This window comes from Buteo buteo, chromosome 9, assembly GCF_964188355.1.
Source record: "Buteo buteo chromosome 9, bButBut1.hap1.1, whole genome shotgun sequence".
In the NCBI taxonomy this organism is placed as follows: Eukaryota; Metazoa; Chordata; class Aves; order Accipitriformes; family Accipitridae; genus Buteo; species Buteo buteo.
Window position 1 is genome coordinate 4,068,972 of NC_134179.1, and position 22,066 is coordinate 4,091,037.

Consider the following 22,066-nt stretch of genomic DNA (forward strand, 5'->3'; position numbering starts at 1 on the left):
GGCCAGTTAAATGTCTCCCAGAGATGGTATGCGTGCCCAGTGTGTGCTCGGTACAGCGTGTTCTCCAGCTTGGCTGGGACACCCGAAATTCATCCATCAGCCCTCGACTCGTTCCTGCCCGTTATCCCTCAGCTGCTGAGTTTCATTTGGACAGTCCTCCTCTCTTCCTCCTCTAATGCAGTTCCAGGGACTCAGGTGGATTGAGAGCCGGGGACTGAGAGACTTTCATTATTCACATTGCGTGCACCTGAAAATTGCATTGCCTGCTGGCTTCCAAATTGAGTACATTAAATACAATGCATTAAACCTCCGAAATATGGAAATATCCAGGGAGGGCCTCAGATTTAAGACATTACCCGGCGGACTCCCAATTTTAGAGACTAGCGAGTTCAGTTAATAGATGGGCGCACTGTTGGTGCGGAGCCAGGGAGGAGAGGCGCGGAAGCTGGCTGCAGTGGGGTGGAAGGAGGCGAGCCAGATGGGGTCCCGGTCAAAGAGGAGATGCTGTGTGGGATCCTGGCAAAGAGGAAGAGTCGGGCTGGATTAAAATGCGGCAAAAACCAGGCTTCATCCCCTGCCTGGCCGCACGTTCTGTCGGCTTTTGTGTTGGCCGTCACCTGTGATGTTAGATGTTGCTGAGAGCGGGCTGAGGGGGTCCGAGCTATGCAAAGTCCTCGGCTAACCCTGCGCATCAGAGCTGGTGGTGAGATGCTGGCCTGGGCGTGCAAAAGACCCGCTTTTTCCCCCCTGTTCTGCTTGGGCACGGCATTAAGTTCGTATGTGGCTTCTTCACTCCTCGTGAAAAGCGGAGCTTGTTACTCTGCACGCAGCAAGGTTTCTCTGGCTGGGGAGTGCTCAGGGAGTGCTAGACACTGTCCCTTTGGCCCTTCTCGGTGCCTATGAAAGGGCTTCACCGCCACTGAGCAATTAAATTTTGACAATGGGAAGTGGTTGCTGATTTGTAGGTGGGGAAACTGAGGCAGAGCAAGGAAAATAACTCCTTGTACAAGGTCAAGAGCCTCTGTAGCAAAGCATGGAGCAAAACCCAGGCGTCTTGCGTTCCACATATGGAAATCAGGTTGGGCTTTATAGCTACCACTCGTCTGACCCAGTTATCTCAGCATTATTCACTCTGTTACTTTTAATGACATGCCGGTATCTCCCTGAAACACATATTTTTTCATTAAAGACAGCAAAAATGAAGCAGGAGCGCTGCCATTCAGATAAGATGTTCAAACTGCCTTTGGATTTATGTAGCCCATTTCACCGCTCACTTGTGATGGATCTCTCCATGCCTCACAAGCTTCACGAATGGATTTCACAACCACCATGCACGCAGACCCACGTGCAGACCCTTGGAAAGGTTTCCCACACTGCAGCTTTCTCCGGACCACATTGTGCAACGGCGCAGCCGTGCAGGTCAGGAGATGAATAAGGTGAAAATATCGAGTTTCAACTGGGAATTTAATTAACCGGGATTTGATTTAGATAGTGGATTTCCACTTCTGTGATTAGAAAAGCCCTGCGGGGTCTTCAGTGACCAGTAGTGATCGAGACTTTGATTTAAGATTTCATCTTGAGAGAGGAGCCCTTGATAATTTAGCAGCCCTTAGCAAGACGCACCTGTGGCTCTGAAGAGGACAGCAGTTTCCAGCAGCAGAGAGGGCCTCCCCGTAAAAAAATAATAGCTAACCTCTGTCTTGTTGGCAAAACCTGGCTGCCTCTTGCTTGACCTCCACCACAGGGCCCCTAAGCAAAGCAAAAAGGCACCTCTGCTTCTAAACAGATCCTTCTTGCCATGGAAAAAGCCTCCTGTCCCCAACACTTCTGGTTTAGGGAGAGGCCAAATGCGAATCCGGATTTTCTCCTCGTCTCCAGGTTGTTCCAGTCTTGGGTTTTGTTTTCGCTCCATCTCTGGCTGAGCTGCCAAGTTTCACCTCCGTTAAAGCCAGTCCCGGTCAGCGTGTTTCCCATCTCCTGGCTGGAAGAGCATCCTGCAGCGCCGCCTCCCGCTCCCTCACGCCGCCGTGGGCTCCCACATTAATTGAATAGTATATTTTAACGCCAGGCCTGGCAGCTTGCTCTAAGTGATTGTAAACAGGGAGTCTTACATAAAAGGATACACTGCAAACATAAAATTTTATGGCTTAATACTAGCAATTAGAGGGGGACATGGGTATATTTTGGAGCAAAGGTTCCCGCTCCCTCTTTAGAGGGTCTTCTTTATTTGCCCGGCGTTTCTGGATGCCTCCCCTCCCTCGGCAGAGTTATCGCCGCCTCGTTGCGTGCCTGGATCCGGCCCTGGGGATGCCCGGGGCAGCGCAGGTGTCAGCGGTCGGACGCACCTGGCTGCGAGGGAAGGCGAGCCCGGCGCGGCGGCTGCCGGGAGCTTGGCAGGAGGAGGCGAGCGGCAGCAGATGCAGACTGTCAAGCGGAGCAGATGCCTCATTAGCCACAGCACCGTGCGGCAACAGCCCAGCAACAGCCCAGCTGTGCGGAGGGGGCGGCCGGCAGTCCTCGTTCGTGAAATGAAGTTGTTGAGCCGCTGGCTCTTGCTCGCCCCTCTCTGCTTCTCCCCGTAGCCTTCTCTTCCCTTCCCCGCGCCGCTTTCCTCGGCTTGCGCGACAGCTCCTTCCGCCCTTCCTCCCCATTCCCATCGCATCCCTGTTGCAACTGCCCCGATATACCCCCCCGAGCACCATCCCTTGTTGCATAGATGGGGAGATGCGAGAAGAAAAGAGGTGGGACCTAAATAGCGATAAATTCCTGCCAGCACCCAAGAAAGTGGGTCCCCATGGGAAGGGAAGCAGCTTTTCGGGAGCGGTGTTGGGTGGCCAGTGGGGTTTGGCACTGAGCATGTCGTCTCCGACCTTATTTCACCGCGAGCTGGATACTCGAGTGAAAGCCATCGCTCATCGGCTTAAACAAAGTGTAGTACAAGACAATTCAATTAACTGCGAGCGGAAGTCAATAGCGCGGCGCGGTTTGCGTGGTGCTTCCCGAGCCGGGGGAAATCAAACGGCTGCGCTGGCGCCTGTCGGCCAAGAGCTGCGATCCTGGTGTGGGAGAAAGGGATGCTGGAGAGAAAACCGTCTCCTGGAGCATCCCCGGCAGTGAAGAGCCAGGCTTGCCTGCGAAGGGATGCTGGAGCCTGGGTTTCTCCGTAGCCGCCTGCACCCCAGGTCATCTCCTGGGATAAAACACAGGAAAGGGGAAGATCTAGATGATGCTACTAATGAAGTGGAGGATCAAAACCGTATTTGTGATGAAGATAGGTAGGAGGGACTGTGGCAGTGGGATTTTCTGGGGAAACAGCTCCTTATTTCCAGACAGCAGGCCTGGGACAGATCCTATACTGATACTATCCATCGGGACCTCGCAGTCGTGGCAGCTGGCACTGCTCTCCGTTTCTGCTCATTAGTTCCAGCCAGCCAGCCAGCAGGCTGCGACTGTCCACACTTTGTCCACCTTGCTTTTGAGCACTGTCTGCCTTCTCTTTTTACAGACCTACTTCTCTTATCGAACCACTGGAAATAGGCAAAGATCCTCTGATTTCACATCTCCATCCTCTGCCCATCCTTGTATTCTGCATCTCCCCTGAGCTTCGCTAACGATTCCCCCTCCAATGTACTTGTAATGCTATTCCCGTGTTTCGTGGGGTTTGCTTGTGTTTGACGAAAAGACCTCATCATTCCAGATTTGTCTTGTGTGAGCTATCACAGGATTAGCGAACTGGAAATCTTTCAGAGTTTTCTTTCAGAAGCTAGTCCCTCGGGAGCATCGCTTTAGTAAGTGATTTTTCTGTTCTAGCCCAAGGAATTGGATCCGCATCCGGTAGCCAAATTGAATTCATTCGGGCAAGGTTAAGAGCCATTTGATACAGTTTTAGATTAGGTGAAGGCAGCCATATATATTTCATATTCTGCACTAACTGCTGCACAGTTACCAGGGATGGGCCAGCATAGCGCTTATTGACTGCTCCCCAGTGATCCCACTGTTACAAATGGATGTTGCTAAACAAGGGAATGGATCCTAAATCTTCCCCCGCTGAAAGGTAATGGAAATACGACAGAGCGATAGGCAAAAGGAATGGCTTGACACTTAATAAAAGGTTGGTGTGGCTGTCGGGGTGGTTGCGGGCAGCCAGCGAGAGCTTTCCCCTCAGGTGAGGGGGGTCTGTTTGCTTTTCTCCTGTTGGCTTGAGCTCTTTTCAAGAGCTACGCAGGACTGTGAGGGACCCTTATAGAAAAGTATTGCTGTAGTCAACAGCGTGGTACCAAGCATCGCTGCTGTGTTACCCTAGTAACACAGTGGTGTTTGGGATCCTTCACACGGTACACTCACCTTCCTGGGCTTGCAGATAGCTGAAGTAATCCGACGTAGGTTTGTGTATGCCGATGAGGGAAGGCTGATTTGTGTCAGCCGAGAATATAGACATGGGTTTGAATAGTAGGACAAATGAGTTTCTCTGTTTTCTTAAGGTAAGCCTATCCATAATCGTAGTGATGCCTGAAATGCTCATGTGCAATCGCCATCTGCTCCTGGCTGGAACGATCTCAGGAGCGGTATCCCCTGGGGCTGGAGCCCTTCTTCTGTGCACTTGGCCCGTTGCAGGAAAAAAGGGAAAAGAAATTGCTCTGAGGTCTCCAGAGAGCTACTGCTCAGGCTGCAAGCCGTGTACGAAGGCACATGTGTCTGGCTGTCTGTCCTGGTTTCAGCTGGGATAGAGTTAACTGTCTTCGTAGTAGCTGGTACAGTGCTATGTTTTCACTTCAGTATGTGAAGAATGTTGATAACGCTGATGTTTTCAGTTGTTGCTCAGTAGTGTTTAGTCTAAAGTCAAGGATTTTTCAGCTTCTCATGCCCAGCCAGCGAGAAAGCTGGAGGGACACAAGAAGTTGGCACAGGACACAGGCAGGGCAGCCGACCCAAGTGGCCAACGGGGTATTCCATACCATGGGACATCATGCCCAGTATATAAACTGGGAGGAGTGGGGGCGGGGGAATTGCAGCTCGGGGACTAACTGGGAGTCGATCAGCGGGTGGTGAGCAATTGCCCTGCGCATCATTTGTAGATTCCAATCCTTTTATTATTGCTGTTGTCATTTTATGAGTGTTATCATTATCATTATTAGTTTCTTCTTTTCTGTTCTATTAAACCGTTCTTACCTCAACCCACAAGTTTTACTTCTTTTCCCGATTTTCTCCCCCATCCCACTGGGTTGGGGGGGAGCGAGTGAGCGGCTGCGTGGTGCTTACTTGTTGGCTGGGGTTAAACCACGACACTGTCTCTGGGGTAGCACCCTATTCTTCCATTTACAACCGCAGAAACCAGGAGGAGAAATCTCTCTCACCAGTGCAGGAGAGCTTATATACACCAGTGCCCCGTGCACAGGTTTTAGCACAAGCCACAGTGAGCCTGGCTGATGAAAAAGGACTTTGAAAAAGAAGCAAGATATATTTAGAATAACCAAAAGTCCCTTTTGAAGGATCCTAAGGCAAATGACAGTCAAGGCCCATAAAATTCTGTACTTATTCACAAATCTTGCCGATACTCAAGAGCATCAGTCCCATGATGTTTATTGCTTTTCTAAAGGCCCCAGCTCCTGGAGTCATGACATGAAATGAGGAGCTCAGCTTTTCTTGCCTTTTGACTGTTTGGTCTTAACCGTAGCAGGGAAAATTTGGAAAACATAACCTTTACATTCTGCAGAGCCAGGGAGCAAGTAAAAAGGACATAGAAGTAGTTTGCTATTTATTTCTATTTCTGAAAAATCTCATAGTTTCTTTTTTTTGAAAGCATCTCAGTCTTTCATGCCTTTTTTAACTGCCTGGAGTGGAGATGTGTAAATAATGACAGGGTTTAGGCCTTTTTGTGCATCCTCAGAACTGCTCCTTAAACTGCTAGAAATGAGGCAAACAAGAACCAAGGAAAGAAAAAGTTGCCTAGAGATCTGACGGAGCACAAGATGAGCACAGGTCCTCTAGTAGGAGGGAAGGGAACCGGTGTGAAGTGAGAATGCTTGAACCGAAGCCTTGTGTCATACGAAGAGAGCTCTTCAAAGCAGGAGATAGCAGAGGAGTGCTCTTGGGCTTTGCGGCAGCAGAAGTGGCTCTGGAAATGGTGTTCGGTGTCAACTCCCACTCCATGTTGCCCATAGGACATTTGTCAAGGCTGTCTGGGTGGTTTTGCTAGCCAAGTGTCCCGGGAGTTGTAGACCTGTGACTGCGTGAAGTCGGCGTCAAGAGACGTCTCGGACAAAGCAGGGGACGAGAGGAGCAGGTCGCCACGGTGGGAGGACACAGGGCACTGCCACAAGCGGCTGCAGGTTGCCACAGGAGACGATGTGACATTTAAGCACCCCTTTATCTGCCTTTTGTCAGTAGCAGCCCCTTCGTCCTCCTCCTCCACCTGTGTTCATCACCCAGACTGCCACTGTGAAATTTAGGCTTTCTTTGATGCTTCCTCTGTGACTAGCATCACCTTACAGGCTTTTCTGTGCCTCCCCTTCCCCGTGCTAAGTCCATGATGCCTCCTCCGATGGGGCTTTCACATCTCATTTTCCTAGCCATAAACCTGTTTCTCCCCATTTTCCCCATGTATTTACCCTCGTGTTAAAATGGCCATAGGATGGGTGGGGAAAATGGGCAGGTTTGTTCTCGTTTGAACCAGGGAAAAAGCGTTCTCCCTATGCACAATCCCTCCTTGAAAAATTCCTCTGTTGTCATTGTTTGGTTTGGTTTTTTAATAAAACAGTTCAAAACTACAAGTTGGTTTTGGGGGTTTTTTTATTTTATTTTGGTTAGAAATGAGTGCAATCCAGGTAGAAATGTTTTAGCTTGGGGGATTTTCTAACCTAAAAAGAAAAAGCAGAGAAGGAAGCGTGGAGAAAACAAAAGCTCAAATAACACAGCGCTGTGAATCCCACTGAACTGGGAATTAAACACTGTTCCTTTTCAATCGTTTCCTCAGAGAAGACCAGCCACTGTGAACAGTTTTGACAAATGTGTTTATATTGTTTGATGGAAATCTTCCAGTCAGTACTAAAATATAATATTGTGGGGCAGGATGGGGAGGGGAAGCTGTACATTTATCTGTCCTGAAAGCAAATAGCACACGTTAAGATTTACATGGATACAGGCATATCAGGACTTATTGGACAGTAGCCGTAGGTCTTTAATTTAGGATATTTGATGGCTGTGTATCCAGTAGTGTAAATGCAAGGGAGAGCATTTCCCTGTTGGCATCTGCATAGACCACAGTGATAAATCCAGGATGAAGCATCGCACTCATCACTGTGATACCCTAAAGGGACAGCCGGGCACAGAGATGGAGAGTGATGTCTCATCGGGCAGGGCTGTGCGCTCCTCACCCCTGCCTTCAGCAGCAGAGGCATGGGCAGGAGCTGAGCCTGGCAGGAGCCTTGCTTCCTCCCAGAGCCAACCTGGACTCAGAAAAAAACCATTTTTGCTCCTCTTCAGAATTCTTCCTTTTTTTCCAGGGTCCCAATTTCATATCATTTGGAGGAGGAGGCAGGCTTTGGTGCTGACTCTGGATGTCTCCCTAGGCCAGCTTCAGAGGAGGCTGTGTCATCTCCAACCTTTCAAGGAACCCACAAGGGCTTAATTAAAAACTAAACTTGAGCACCGTTATTCAGATGAGACTGTCGGCTCCTCTGCTGACGGCAGCTCAAACTTGTCACTTTGCTCGTGCTGCAGATCTGTGCTGTAAGGTAGGAAATTTCAGCTGAGAGACAGGCCCCGGGCTGGCGTGGGCTGAACCCTTCTGCCATAATCCTCAGGCTGGCAAGAGCGGGTTGGGGTGACAGCAGCATCCCTGTAAGGGCAAGGAGCAGTCAATCAATGAGACTTCATTAAAAGAAGCATTGAAGGCAGTTGCTTGACGGAGCCAGTCTGCAGAGGTGACACAGACCTGACTCCAATCACTAGTACTTCAGGGAGAAGAAAAATCTGCATTTCCTAATCACGTTGCTTTGGTCGGAAGTCGCTTGTTTTCAGGTCCATTCTGGGCATTTGCATGCTTGGAAGGAAAAATGTAATATTAACCATTGCCTCCCATCACTGAGGAGTCAGCGGTGACATAAAAAGGGGCAACTACAGAGAGAGATGGTTTGGGGAGGATGTGAGAGACCCAGAGGAATGTGAAGCCTGAGAATGGCTTAAAAGCAGTATGGAAGATACAGCACAGTAATGCAATAATAGTTTCTGATCCCCAGCAAAACCAGAAACCGGGTACTGAAAAAGGGGCATCTTTGTGAAATACGCTTATTCCTGTGTGTATGGCTATAGCGTACATGCTTCGTGTCTGCGTGTAGAGGGTGGTAGGTGTGTTCACGGAGGTACCATGCCAGTATGGTACAGGCAGTCTCATGTGTGCACACCAGGAATATGCGTAGGATGTATATCTGCACGTGTGTTCACATCCAGATAGATGTCAGCCTGCATCTGAGCACGTTCGCGTCTGCGTCTGTACGTGCTACGGCGGTGATGCGGTGCGTATTGTCCTCCTGCAGGAACGTGCTGTGCGGGCACGGGGACAGGCGTGTGGCGTACATCCGTGCTCTTGCTGGCATGGCTGTTGGCACAGCAGGGGAAGTTATCCTCTGGAAGAGGTGGTTGTTGCCTGTCACCTGGAAGAGGGGCAGCAGTTTAGGGACCATGATCCCAGCGATAGCCACCATCCTAGAGACCACGGTGAGGTGGAGAGCATGGTGAGGTTGGTCCCTCTCTTGGCCCCATAAAACCCCTGGATCTCTGCTTTGCAGAAGGGTCCTTGTTCCCAGGAGTGTGTAAGCAACGCTGTCCACACCGGCAAGGCTTTTATTTGCAAACTCTGGAACCAGTAGAGCAATGGGCAAAAGACACTGAGCTAAGTGTAAAGTGACAGCTAAATTTAGACTGACTGGGGGAGGAAATAAGAAAAAAAACACACCAAAAAATGAGGCAGAAACCTATGTGAAAAAATTGCCATCCTTAAAAAATGAGAGTGAGTGAGAGAAGAAAGGCCAAGAAAGAGATGAAACAGCTAAGGCAGGGAAAATAAAGTGAGTGTTTTATTTACTCCCTCAAAGAGATGAGACCTGCCAGAGGAGCTTTTGGGTAACTGATCACAATTTCTCCATTTTGTGGCTGCCTGAACCCATGCTCGCAGCCAGAGCTCAGTGCTGCACTGACCTGGGGCACCCATGGGTGATGCTGACATAGGTCTGCAGTGCTGGCACCGACACTGGTGTTGGCAAGGGACAAAGGGCTTTGTGAGACTGTGCTCAGACACAGAGAAACCCACGAGGGCAAACTCATCGCAGATTGAATGAGGGCCAGGAAGGTGGATGCTGTGGCAGGTTGCAGAGCTGCCAACAGGAATCCCCCTTAAATGCAGGACAGAGGCATAGTGATGGTGTACAGCTTCTGCCTGAGGTCCTCAGGAGATGCTGTAGGAGCTGGTCGCATCAAGAGACCACCAGCAGTTCCCACATCCCTCAGATTTCCCACACACAGCGCCCCTGTGCCAAGCAAATCCCACAGCCACTTGCACAGGGGAGTAGCTGTAGGGAGGTATTTTCTTCATTATTTGTTGCTCAAATGGTGGAAACCAGGTCAGACCTTGCTCGGGTGCTTCCTGAACAAACATGAGAAAGGACATCCAGTAGCACGTCCTGGTGAATGTGATGGGCAAGATGGACACCCAGAGGAGGAAAATCAGCAATCCTCCCTTGGTGGGTCCTGTCCGGAGTGAATGTGTGTGTGCACACACATCTTTGCCCCTCCAGCCTGCTGTTACTGCATCTCTCTCCAAGGAGATCCCAGCTGCTCCCCGCACTCCATCTGCAGCCTTCAAACAGTCACTGCAAGGGTGGAAAATAAAAAAAAAAAAAAAAAAAAAGGGTTCGAGGGGGGAGGGAAAAATAATAAAATAAAATTAACAAATCAGCTCTTCTGGCATCCCATAAATCTCAATTTATTTGTCCCTTTCTTCTTATACAAGCATAAAGGGAAGCAAAGCTGACGTGTCTCCGCTGAGGGTGGCGGTGTGTGGGGACCCTTTCAACATGTCAGGGGACATTCAAGGCAAGATGCCTTCAGCCCCCGACCACCTGCAGCAAGGGGAAGGGGATTTATTGGTTTTAATTGAATTTTTTTCCTCAGGTGTTTTTGTGGTGGTGTTATTCAGAGGTGATTCTTGCCCCGAGGGCGGAAGGTGCTGGAATGTGCCCAGTGGGTGTGGGGTGCTCCTCAGTCCCAGGTGCCAGCACTCAGCTAATTAAAGCCCTGAGGTAGCTCCTCCAGCCTGCTCTTTCTGCCATTCCCCTCGGCTTTGCTGAGGGAGAAGTTCCTCAGGGTGGCAGGGGCCATGCTGGGGGTGATCTTTCGGTGAGGCGAGGAGATAAGATGGGTGCCGTGGTGGGGAAACAAGATGGTTGCTGTGGCGGGAAGCCCGAAGTCTGTGTGACGGAGGACAGGTACTGCTCTCCCACCCTGCTGCAAAATACTGTGTGGAAATAGTGAGTGTCTTCCCTTTAAAATCCTTTGAGGGAGGGTATTAATGTGTATTTTGCCGCAACAGCCGTGCGGTCTCTCTGGTTTCCCTGGCCTTGAGGTGTGGTGGTTGGGGTGCTGCTGCCTGATGGCGGCCTGTCTTTCCTCAGGGGGGGTTGTGGGATGCAGGGGGGTATTTCAGGGCTCCCCTGCCCCAGGGCTTGCTTACAGGCTGCTAGAGTGGAAACACCTCTTGCAACTAAGCATCTCTTTTTGCAGCTTGTTGCTGAAGCTGCAGTGGCGGGGTTTTAGGGTTGCTTGGGGTTAGTTTTGGAGGGGTTTTTTTTTTGCTCCTCGGAGGAGATGGTTCTGGTTTTCCTGAGCCCTTGGCAGGATTTGCTTGGGAGTTCGCCCTCCACGGCGCCTGGATTTGATACGCCGTGTAGCAGCAGAGAGGCGGGTTTCGGGTCGCTTCCGACATCGTGCTGTCTGGCAGGATTGCAAGGGTTTGCTGCAGTCGTCTCCGTAATCTCTCAAAAGCACAGGCTCTTGTCGAGTGTTGGTGGAGCTGCTTTGGTTGCACAGAGAAGCTTTAAGAAGGGCGTTGCAGGTTCATGGGAGCGCAGCTGAGAGCAGGCAACGGGTGCTGCTTCCCATAACCACGAGGACACCAGCGCTTCAGCCGCTCCGCGGCATCTCCCATGCTCAGGGCGATGATGATAGCCCGGTGACTTTTCCCTACACGTAGCGGGAGCTGGCGAGGACTGTTTGACGCCCCTCTTTCCCTCTCTTCGCACAGCACTCTGTATCCGAGTCTTCATTTTTCCTGGGCTAGGAAGGACATTTGCAACTTCTGAGCGGTAGTACAGCAGTAATTACACTCTCCATCACTTTCCCATCAAGAAATAAATGGAGGAAAATCGCATCCCAAAGTACCAGCTCTGACCTTCATTTCAGAAGGTTAGTCACAGTTAGCTGGGCTATAATCTAGCCCTAAATTTACCCAAGACCTTGCTGTTCCCTCGGGCTTATCATGTGCTGTAACGTGGGGCAGCTGCCACTACTTGCAATGCTGAGGGGGGAAGCACAAGTGCTACGGGAGCTGTTTTCTCTAGAAGGTGTCTGTGTGAGGGGAGGCTCAGGGTGGCTTTTGGGGGACATCGGGGCAAAGCATGCCATCTGCAACAGATGGTACCTGCCTGTGTGCTTTACTCTGTTAGTGGCTTAGAGAGCAGGAAGGTATTGGGGTCTCCCTGAGGTCAGACATTTAAAGTTCATTAAACCTGTTCTCTTCTGTGGCCCGGCAGAACTGTGACGCTGCCTGTATCTCCCTGAAATGTCATCTTCCCCCTATGTGGATTGATAAATTTCTTTCCTAAGACTTTCACTAAGGTGTGATGCTTGACGTTGCTTTAAAAGAATATATGCTTCCTTTTCTCAGTCCCGTGTAGCTCTGAATGATGAAAATCCTCTGCCGGGGTTGGCAGTATCAAGGTAAACCTCAGGAGAGGCCGGCACATCTGTCTGGTCCCTTCCAACCTCTTTGCTGTTGCATGCAGATGTGTGCTGCTGCATCATGCCCTGCCAAGCCTCACCAGCCTGCTGCTGGCTGCAATGATGGGCATGTTCTAGTTCCCCTGCCTGCAGCATGCCAGGGCAACGTCTGGGAAGGTGGTCACCAGTTTGTTTCCCACCCTGTCACCTGGAGCATTTAAAGCTAACGAGGGGAATATCTGTATTAAGGTTATAGACTTCAGGATGCCACAGTGTAGTGTCCTGTAGCCCAGGGCAAGCCTTCTCCTTCTCTGCTCTGCTCTCATGCTGTGATGGAGGGTGGTCCAGCATTTCTGAATGTTCCTTAGGGAATCTACCAGCCCTCCTGTTGGGAAGCATCTGCCTCCTCCTTTCCAAAGGTGTTCTTGTGTTGTGCTGCTCAAGAGGGTGGTTGTGGGGTCTGTGTGGGGTGGACAGCTGTCCTCTCTACCCCTGTCTTTGGTAAGCTGTCCTGCACGTGGGGGGATATCTCCTCTTGCTGCAGAAGAGGGGCTTCTCTGGGAGAATGTTTAAGGAACATTGAGATGAAAGACACTGTCTTTATCCCTTGTATCTACAGTTGCGTTCCTGGGCCTCAGCTGCCCTAACACGAGATGCAGGGCAAGAACTGGATGGTATCTTTATTCTTCCTCTAGACTTGTTCTACGCCTCCCACTTTAGTTCTTGTGTTCGAAAGGGGGTTGGGGGAAATAGATGGCAATAAGAATTGTGTTCAGCTATTTTATTTAAGTCATAATCATTTCTAATCTAAATGTGCAGGAACTGTATTACATAGCCTAATCAGTCACATATATTGTACTGCGTTTTCAGTTTAGTGAGAAGTAAAAGCCATCTAGAAGGCAGAAATATGTTAAATGGCCATCTCTGAGGCTGTGCACCTTTTTTAATGGATAGAACAGCCCTGGTGTCTTAGCTTCAGTGGCTTATGCAAACCAGTCCTGCAGGGTAGGGATGCATCCCTGGGACACAAATGGTGGAAGGAGCAACTGGTCTATGGAGTAACCTCCAAGTTTAGGTGGAGGAGCTGGGCAGCCTTCTGTCCTTGCTGCAGGCAGGGTGTGACAGTATGGTCCCCTATGGGGTACCATACAGCCGGAGGAGTTTCCTCGGGCAGCAAGTGTGTCTCAGACAAGGGTATTTTATCTGGGCAGATTGCAATGTGCGTGTGTGGTCTGGAAAGCTGCTTTTCTCTTCCCGAGTGAGCCCCACAGCAGCTCAAGGTGCAGCAGCATCGGTGGGATCCGTTCCTCTGCATTTAGAGCAGGGCTGAGGAAGCTGGGGCAGCAGGTTTTCCACTTGTGCCCTTGAGTCTCTGCGTGCTTGTCATACTTTCGTACAGATTGTTGTCTCTCTTCCCACGCCAGGAGGGCTGAGCCTCCTTAGTGAGGGGATTTGCGTGCCCAGAGAGTGCACTGGGGGATGAGGCAAGTGGCCTGATGTTCTGCAGGACTCCGCTGCGGGAGAGTCCCTGAGCTGGCAAAAGGGAGGGACACTATTAAGGAAGCTGGAATCCCTCCAGCTTCTCTGATCGTATCATGTTTGTTCCCTCCGTGTTTGCCAAAAGCACCCTTATTTATTTTATCAGCTAAATGCTGAAAACCAGATGCCTGGCTTCCATCAAGGCATTTAATGATGATAATCATTTCTTCCTCTAATGCAGTGTCTTCTACTGATGGACGATGCCAAAGCAGCGCACAGCTGTTGACCAATGGGTGCCTGTCTGTTTCCTTTAGTGTTTTAGGGTACTTATCTATTTTTGTGCTAGGGCTCCTTTTTTTGTTGTTGTTTTTTTGCTGAGTTGCAGCAAGTTGCGAGGTGGAACGTGGCAGCTGTTTAATAGCGTGCAGGAGCCTGGTGAGGGAGATGAGCTCGGGGAGCGAGGTGAACCTCCTGCTCCTCTGTAGTGCCTCAGGATGCCTCGTGCGTGCTAAAAACGTGGTCCCTGCATCCTCCTGGAAGCAGGAGGAGGATGCTGCTGCTCTTTCCCAGCTAAGCTGTGAGTAAATAACACAGATGAGGCTGCACAAGGAGTTTTTGGCAGAGCCAGGAAGAAAGATGTTCGCCTGTTACAGTCAGAGGCATGCTCCTTTTCTTGAAATGGAAGTACCAAGTTGAGCTTGAGAGGATACTGGGTAGGGCGCACACATCTGGAAAGGCACAGGCGCTGGGTGTGCTGGGATAACCTGGCACAGGAAAACTGCTCAGGCCTCATATTTACACAGACATCTACCTGAATATTCTTTTGAACTGTTCCATTGATTAGGAATATGGATCAAGAACGTGGCTTGAACAAGCCAAGTTGCTTCACTTCGTCTGGTGGCTTCACCTGGAACGTGGGAGCAGGGTCCCGTCCTCGCATCCCGAGGTGTTTCAGGCTGAACGTGCTACAGGCTGCTGTCGAGACGGGCAAAAGCACTTTAGTAGTGCTGTCCTGAAAGGTGTCAGGAGACCTTTAGGCTTTCACCATCCTATAGAAAATATATGTGGTTGTTAGGTTTAGGTGTGGTGTTGCTTTCCTTCTGGAAAGTGCTATGTAACTTCTGGAGGTATGTTAAGATCTTTTAAGAGACAATTAAGAATTTCAGTATTGCTTTGATATTTGTTGAATGAAATGCTGACACAACACACCAGGCTACTCACATTTGTTTTAACTTGCAGTTTAGACTTCAAAAAAAAGAGTATGAAATGAATTAGCAAATTATTTTGATTGCTTTGTTCATTTTTTCAGCAAGAAAGCTACCCACCTGGAAAATACTGACTGGCTGCAGGCAGGAGCAGAATTTATTACCTGAGATAAATGGATCTGGGATAAAAGTTCTCTTTATTTTTTTCATTTTGGCTGCAAAGGATGATATGCTTCTGTTCTGCTCTTTGTGCTAAAGATCAAATAAGAAGGAACTTTGCATAGGTGTGCCAATGCCTTTCAAGGAAAAGTTTCTTGTGCCACCCCAACCTATTCCTCCTAGAAGTAGCACCTCAGACTTGAGATAACAGCAATATTTAATATTCCTTTCACAATAATGCCGGTGTGACTCTGAATCCCAGCACTGGTGCTCTTACTCTGTTTTCTGTTCCGTGTACACACTCTCAGATCTCTCTATATTGGCCTTGGTTTATTCTTTTTTTTTATTTTATTTCTTTCTTCCCCATTTCTCTCACGAAGATGGCTTTGTGGAAGAAGTGTAGTTTCATTTTCCCAAAGGTCTTGAGAGGGCAGCTGGCAGATCTCATATGCAGGGTGTCAGCTACATTAAATGAACACACTCAGATCACTGTAAATCCCTATTTACACATAATAAACATGAGAGTATAAAACATACAGGAAATAATACATTATTGATTACAGCAATGTCATGTAATGTCCTTTGAAAGGCAGGTGGTGCACACCCATCCATCAGCACTCCTAATGTGCATCTTCTTGCTCCTTGGAAATGCAAGGCAAGTCAGTTGTGTTCTGCCACACTCCCCTGGCTCAGTGCGGGGAGAGGAGGGGCAGACCCCCATGAATGGTGGAAGGTGGATTACAGCCTGATGTTATTAGAAGATGTATGGAGATAGAATAGCAAAGTGGGATATTTCTCTGGGTGACCTGAAGCCCTGCCTATTGGGTGTGTCTGGATTTTTGTTAAGCAAGCAAATGCTCAAGAGAAATATTCCTACAAGTGGAGCCAGAGCATTCAAATCTCGTTGGCTTTCCTTCTAAGAGCAGGTGGATCTTTCACATTGTGTTCAGGCTGCACCAAAAGGAGCATTTTGTATGCAGGATCCCCATGTCACATCTATAGGTGAGTAAACATGGCGCAACATTTGAAGGGTGCAAAGTCAGTGAGGTCTTTTTTGTGTGTGTAGGCAGAGAAGAGGATCTGTAGTGATTGAGAAGGATGGCTAACAAGCCCTAACAATACTCTTCTGGCTATAAGCAGTGTGTACTCCAAAACAAAGTGTGTGATGGTTTTTTCTCATTTTTTGTTTGGGGGGGGTGGGGTGTGATTTGTTTGGGGTTTGGTTTTGTTTTTAAATGGTGATCCAAAATGCTTGCCATCTGAGGTGCCTTATCAGCAACACTGGCCTTGTACTTGAGTTGCAGTGATGAAGAACAGTGTTTTGATGGTTGCTGAACTTGTAGCTGATGATTTTTCTCTTTCTCAACAGCAGGCACCATCCCTAATCTCTCGTGCAATACATGAAATTCATTCCCTTGTTTTATATCTGGCTGAGGTTACAGGAAAGTGAGGTCCTTGAGGCTTGACAGGCAACTGCAATAGGTTTTGTTTGGTCTAAGTGAGTCGAGAGTTCAAGCCCAGACAGGTAATGGAGCAGTTCTTCTCCTCTTGTTCCCTTTCAGGGGATTGCAGACCTTGCTGCTCCTCATAGTGTTGGCTTGAAGGCCAGCTGCCTGGGTCATAAGAATTTCAAGATACAGCTGTGCTAACAGGAAGAGCATCTTTGTGAAAACTGGGTAAATTGAATCGGAACATGGGGAAAGCTTCCCTTCCCATGAGCCACCCCTGACCTCAGATCTGAGCTGTTTGCTCACTCGTGTGAACTCTGCAGTGAAAACATATTAAAGTTCCCTTTTCCTGCGGCTTTTTTCCTCCAGGTATTTAATCTTAGTTTACAGATGAAATGTGCAGTGGAGAAAAAGATGCTAATCACACAGTTGCTGCACTCTGCTCCAGCCACTGAAAAATTTATTACCATCTGTCCTGGATTGGACAGGGCTGTGAGCATCAAGACGTTAACATCTTTGAAGCAGCAGCAGATAGACTCAGCGTTGCGACAGGGCACGGCATTGAGTCTGCAGAGGCCATGCAAAGAGCTTGCGGGGGTTTGGTACAGGAGAAGTACGCTTTGTAGTCTTCTCTTTGCTAATCTCGGAGGCAAGAAAAGTCTGTGTTGTGCTCAAAACTTCCATCACTTGGCTGTAAGTGTCATCTCAGCAACTTTCTGGTGTTTTATGGTGGAGGGAATTTTCTCTTTTTGTCAACTATTTAACTAGTCAGCTCTTCCCACTTTTTTTATGCCAGGTATTGAGATGGCTGTTGTTATTTCAGTGTCCTGGATATGTCATTATGTACAGCCCTAATGGGTGCCTTCCCTAGCTGTAAGGGGGGCACATGGTTTTATATGGTCAACTTCTACCAGGCTTTTATGAAACCAGAGCAGAAGGTGAGGTCAGAAATCAAACCAGAAATGGGATTTCTCAAGCTCCCAAAGAAAGGTGTTTGGCTGCGCAGCTTTCTGAGTGTGTTGTAATATCAAATGGTCTTGGAAGCTAAGTGTTATGATTTTTGGCCTGTCTCTGCCTTCGGTGTATTATTGGACTTACAGTTCAGACGTACTCAAACTACAGCTCCCGTGATGCATCTTAAATATATGATTTGCGCTTGGCTTTTTGCAAGAGCTGTGCTTCTCCCTGGCTAGCTGTTCCTGCAACTGTGCTTTCCCTCCAGCTCCAGCAAGAGCAGCTGAATCTTGGAGCACGCAACAGTTTCATAAAGTACCTCTCCTGTGGCTGTGTTTGCGTATGTTTCTTCTTTTTTAAAAGAACTTAGACAATTTTTGTAAAACCTCACACCTTGAAAAACCAAAAATTGCTGAGCAAGGAAATAATTGTCAGTGGTGCAAGGAGTACTTGTGTCTCTCCTGCAGTAATTAGCAAACCTAAATGCAGGCTTGGCTGTCTTTCCAATTAAACTCTGGCAAGCTGGAATACATGATGTGATAACGAAGCAGAGAATTTTGGAGCTACTCTGCTTGCTATTTTGAGGTTATGGGAGCTTTAGGCTGTCTGGCTGAAGGTAGGCCATTGAAAGTAATGGGCTGGACAATCTCACTCCATTACTTTTAATGGGATTGAGAGAGTGCACGCTAGGGAGCAGCGTGCTGACACTGGGAGAAGCTGGGGAGCTGTTTTCACATATCATTCCAAGTTATGGCCAACACTGGGAAAATGGCCCCCTGGCAGTAGAAGCCAAGCTGCTTGCAATAAGTTATAGGGTTTTGCAGCAGATAGGAGGAGGAGTAGGAGGAAAGGTGCATAAAGGCACGTATGGGCATCAGCTGTGAGCTGGGGCTTAATTTGGTCAAGGCATGTCATGAGGAGGGGAACTGCAGTATACAAGATCCCTGCTGCTTGCGCGTGCTTTGGGCTGCATAAGGGCACGAGCGGGGTGCCAAGTCCTTCTCTTATACTGATCTTCCCTGGTTTACCTTTCCACCTCTTACGTGTGGTAATTGCATCTGTAGAGGTGGAGGAAGTATTTAATGTTGCGTAAACTACTAGCCTTTTTTGCTGGAGCTGGTGAGCAGCGCTAGCAAAGCATTTGCAGGGGGAAGATCCAGCCAGCAGATCCAGTTGCAGAAATTGTGAGTTTTCAGGTCAATCGGGAAACTGATAATGCTCTAAAAGGGTAGTGGGGATGGTAATGAGACGAGTAAATATTGCAGGATTAAAGACTTAGGCTGAATGCTGCAACCTGCAGCTGGTGCTGTGGATGTTCAGTGTCTTCTCTGGACCCAGGCAAGGCGACTGGTGCTGACTCAAAGTAGCACAGCCTGCAGCCGGTGTTGCAGAGGGATGCCTGCATGGCCTAGCAGTCTGGGTGATGGATTCGTTTCTCATGGCGTGACTGAATCTGCTACTACTGGGATGTGGTCAGGACAGGGCAGCAATCAGCCTCCCACAGCCTGAAATTTGCCTGCTCACTTTCCTTTCTCCTACTGCTGAGCATGGCCAAAGCCCTCCCTGCCAGCACACTGAAGCTTCAATACCTCAATCAGAGCAGCCTTCCTGCAGAAAGAGATGGAAATGTAATGATTGGGTAGTCCCTTAAATCCTGTGGCTTTCTTCCCTTTACTGTAATTGGTGCCTTGTTCGTTGGTGGAGGGTAGGGACCTGTTTCCCTGCTGCCCATTCCATCTTAGCACCACGTGCTCTTCGAGCAAGTTTTAATGGAAGGGGAAGAGCAGGGACTGCAGCGAATGCACCTCCAACTGCGATTAATCTTGAATTGCTGCTCCCTTGGCCAAGTTACTCATCAGTGATGGTTTGGTAATACCACCGTAAGTGAGATTTCCCAAGCTATTTAGGTGCCTCAGCTCCCATTCGGATTGCTGGGAGGTTTATAAATAGCTAAGGAGGAAACGGAGATTAACCTGTGTATGTAGGTCTGACCCAAGATGACTTGTTCACATCACTGGTTTCCTTCAGCTTGGGACTAGTGGGTGGCCCAAGAGGAGCTGGCATAGTATGGACTGGTGCTGCACAGCAGGTCTCCTACTCCCTTCTCACCTCACAAGTGGGAAGGCGGTTTGAAGAGTTTTCTGAAATTGCTGAGAGTTGGTAAGGAAGGCAAAAATAAAATAGAAGCTGAAGATCAGAAATTAAAAAAAAAAAAAAGCCTCAGATGCGCAAGAATTGCAGCCGTGCTGTGAGGTAACCGGCAAATACAATTTAATTATAAGATACAAAGAAGTAATGGCATTTGCAAGGCTGGAGCATGATTTCGCGGTAATAGAAGGACCGCAGGGTTCCCTGCCTCTGACTGTCGTGTCATCTTCAAATGAGAGCGCGACTGTGCTTCAGTGCTTTCCCTGCCTTCAGAGGGGATTAAAGGGCCACAGCTACTCCGTCTTTGGAGGAGCCAGGGCAGTTGTCAAGGGTGTCCAGCACGTGAAGGATTTGGAGCAGCTGGGCAATGGGCTTTGCAGGATTTGAGGTGGGAGGAGCTGATGGATCTAGGGCAGATGGGCTTGAAGGCAGTGACACTGATTTCCTAAGTCAGGCAGAGGATAGCTGTGTTTGCTGGATGTTTCCAAGGGTAGCAGTAGTTTGTTCTTTCCTGTACTATCCTCTGTCTTTCTAGACTTGTAAATGGATGGCTTAACCGCAAACACTTTCAAGGCAGGAGCTGTGAGAAACCATTGCTGAGCCAGAGCACTACAATAGATGGGACCTTTTCAGTGGTGTGGCTTTATTTTTATTATTTTTTTTCTCCAGTGTGTCCACAATCTGTCAGAGCAGCATGGGGACGTTAGAAAGTGTTTCCATTGCCATGTTCTTCTCCTAGCTGAGCAGAGGTGTTATGGGGTAGTCTGGGTGGGGTATGAGGCTGGTATGCCCCCTGCTTTACACAGATCTCTAGACCTACATGTAAATGTGGTTCTCTGTGTGTCAGTGGAGCACCAAATGTGTTATTTATTCCACCATGAGATGCTCCCACCAGGCTTCAGGATAATGTCATGCTGTGTGTTGCTTGGATTGCGATGTGTTGCTCGTGTGTAATGTTGCTTGGATTGCGATGGGACATGCAGGGGTCCTACAGCAGGAGCAAGGAACAGTGCAGTGGCTTTTGATGATATGAGAAACCAGGGTGTTGAGTGATAAAATTGGGTCTTTAGAGAAAACACGCTGTTCTTAAGGAATCAGAATGTGTGGATCTTATATCTTTCTCCCTGCCAGTTTCATTCTGAGACTTTGCATTCAGACTTTAGACCATCTTAGACAATCCCTCCTGTTGAAAGCCCTCCTGGTAGTTAGGAGCACACCCTGATGCCAATGCAATCACTGGAGATGGAGCAGGAAGGCTTGCCCCAGCTTAGACTGGCCCAATCCATCTTCCAAATGCCCTCCCCTGGCACACACACACCCCCCACCCACCCCCATTTCCCACGGACCCCATGTGCTGCGGTGTCTGGGGCTTTTCCAGTCTCTGGGGCATGTCCTCATAAAGGCACTTTGATTCCCTGGAGAGCTTATTTCATCAATTGCAATGGAAGAGGTGCTGCAGAAAGGCGTGATGGGATTCATAAGTGTCCTCCACTCTTTCCTCTCTGGTGGGACAGTGTTATTTTTCTGCTACATGGCATTAAATACGCAGCTCCTGGTTTTGGGATGGGGTGGAAGGGAAGATGGCTGGACAGAGAGGAACAAGTAATGCTGCATTGGGGCCACAGCAGACTTTGTCAGCAGCTCCCCAGGTGACTGCAAGTTCAGGTCTGAGCTGCCAAGTGGAGCGTGGGGGTAAGTGACAGACAGCCCAGGGCCATCCGAGCTCTCGGCTTGCAAGATGAAATGCCTGGGGGAGGCAGAGCGGACAGACAGGGTGAGGCACAAGGCTCAAACCGCCTGTTAGCCTCTCCTGCCCTCGCTGTTCGTGCCCCGGCGGACACGAGAAGCTCTGTAGAGTACATGTAGGCTGTGCCGGCTGGTGCAACGCGACCACCGGAGTGTGACCAAGACGGATGCGCCCATCATCTGGTTGTCCTCTGATGGCTGTGGCTGCCCTGCCGACTCCTCGGAGTCGATGCGTGTGGTCGCAGCAGCACACGTCTCCTCCTGGTGGGATGATGTGGATGGTGATGTTTCACGGTTTCAGGGGCTGACCTGGGGAAGCATCAGCGAGAGACTGGGGATGTGTGGGGAGGTACTCGCGTGTTGCTTAAATTTCTCTTGAAACCTTGTTCCTGACCTTCCTGCAGCGGCTTGCTGCCTTGAAAAGGGAGACGTGTTTCGTGGCTTGAATGGAGCAGCACGTACAATGGGGCTGTAGTCAAAAGCAGATGAAATGCCCTGGAAGTCCTTGAAGCGCAGGTCAAATCCACCAGCGGGTGAATTGGCCGTAGCCCCACTGAACAATACAGATGTCTTCCCAGGGAGGGTCCAAGCTCCAGGGCTGTAGCAAGCCGAGGAGCTTCAGAGGGTCTGAGGTAAGCGAGATGAAAGTGGCAAGGGGATAGCAGCTCTTGCAAAATACTGTAGAAATCATGTAAATTGGGGAGAAATGCTAGAGCTGCGCCTGCGTGCCGTAAGATTGTAAAATGAAATGTTGACCCCGCAGGGGTGGGGAGGGCCTGGAGGCGTTGTTGTGGACAGTTGGCTGCATGTGTCTTCTTGGTGAAGCCTTCAGAAGTAGGCTGTGGGGGGAGCAAGTGGTAACCCAAAGTTGCAGGTGACTGTTCTTGCCAATACTGCCCAAGGATTTGTGATTTGTGGGCAGCCCCACCAGCCTTT

At 49.2% G+C, this 22,066-nt stretch overlaps 1 protein-coding gene across 1 annotated transcript in view; it reads left to right on the plus strand.

The window, feature by feature from the left end:
- Positions 1–10,435: 10,435 nt before the first annotated feature.
- Positions 10,436–22,066, plus strand: part of KIRREL3 (kirre like nephrin family adhesion molecule 3) — a 141,220-nt gene continuing 129,589 nt past the window's right edge. Inside the window, 1 exon segment of the mRNA XM_075034913.1 lies at positions 10,436–10,523. Within this exon segment, the coding sequence (XP_074891014.1) occupies positions 10,436–10,523 (88 nt within the window).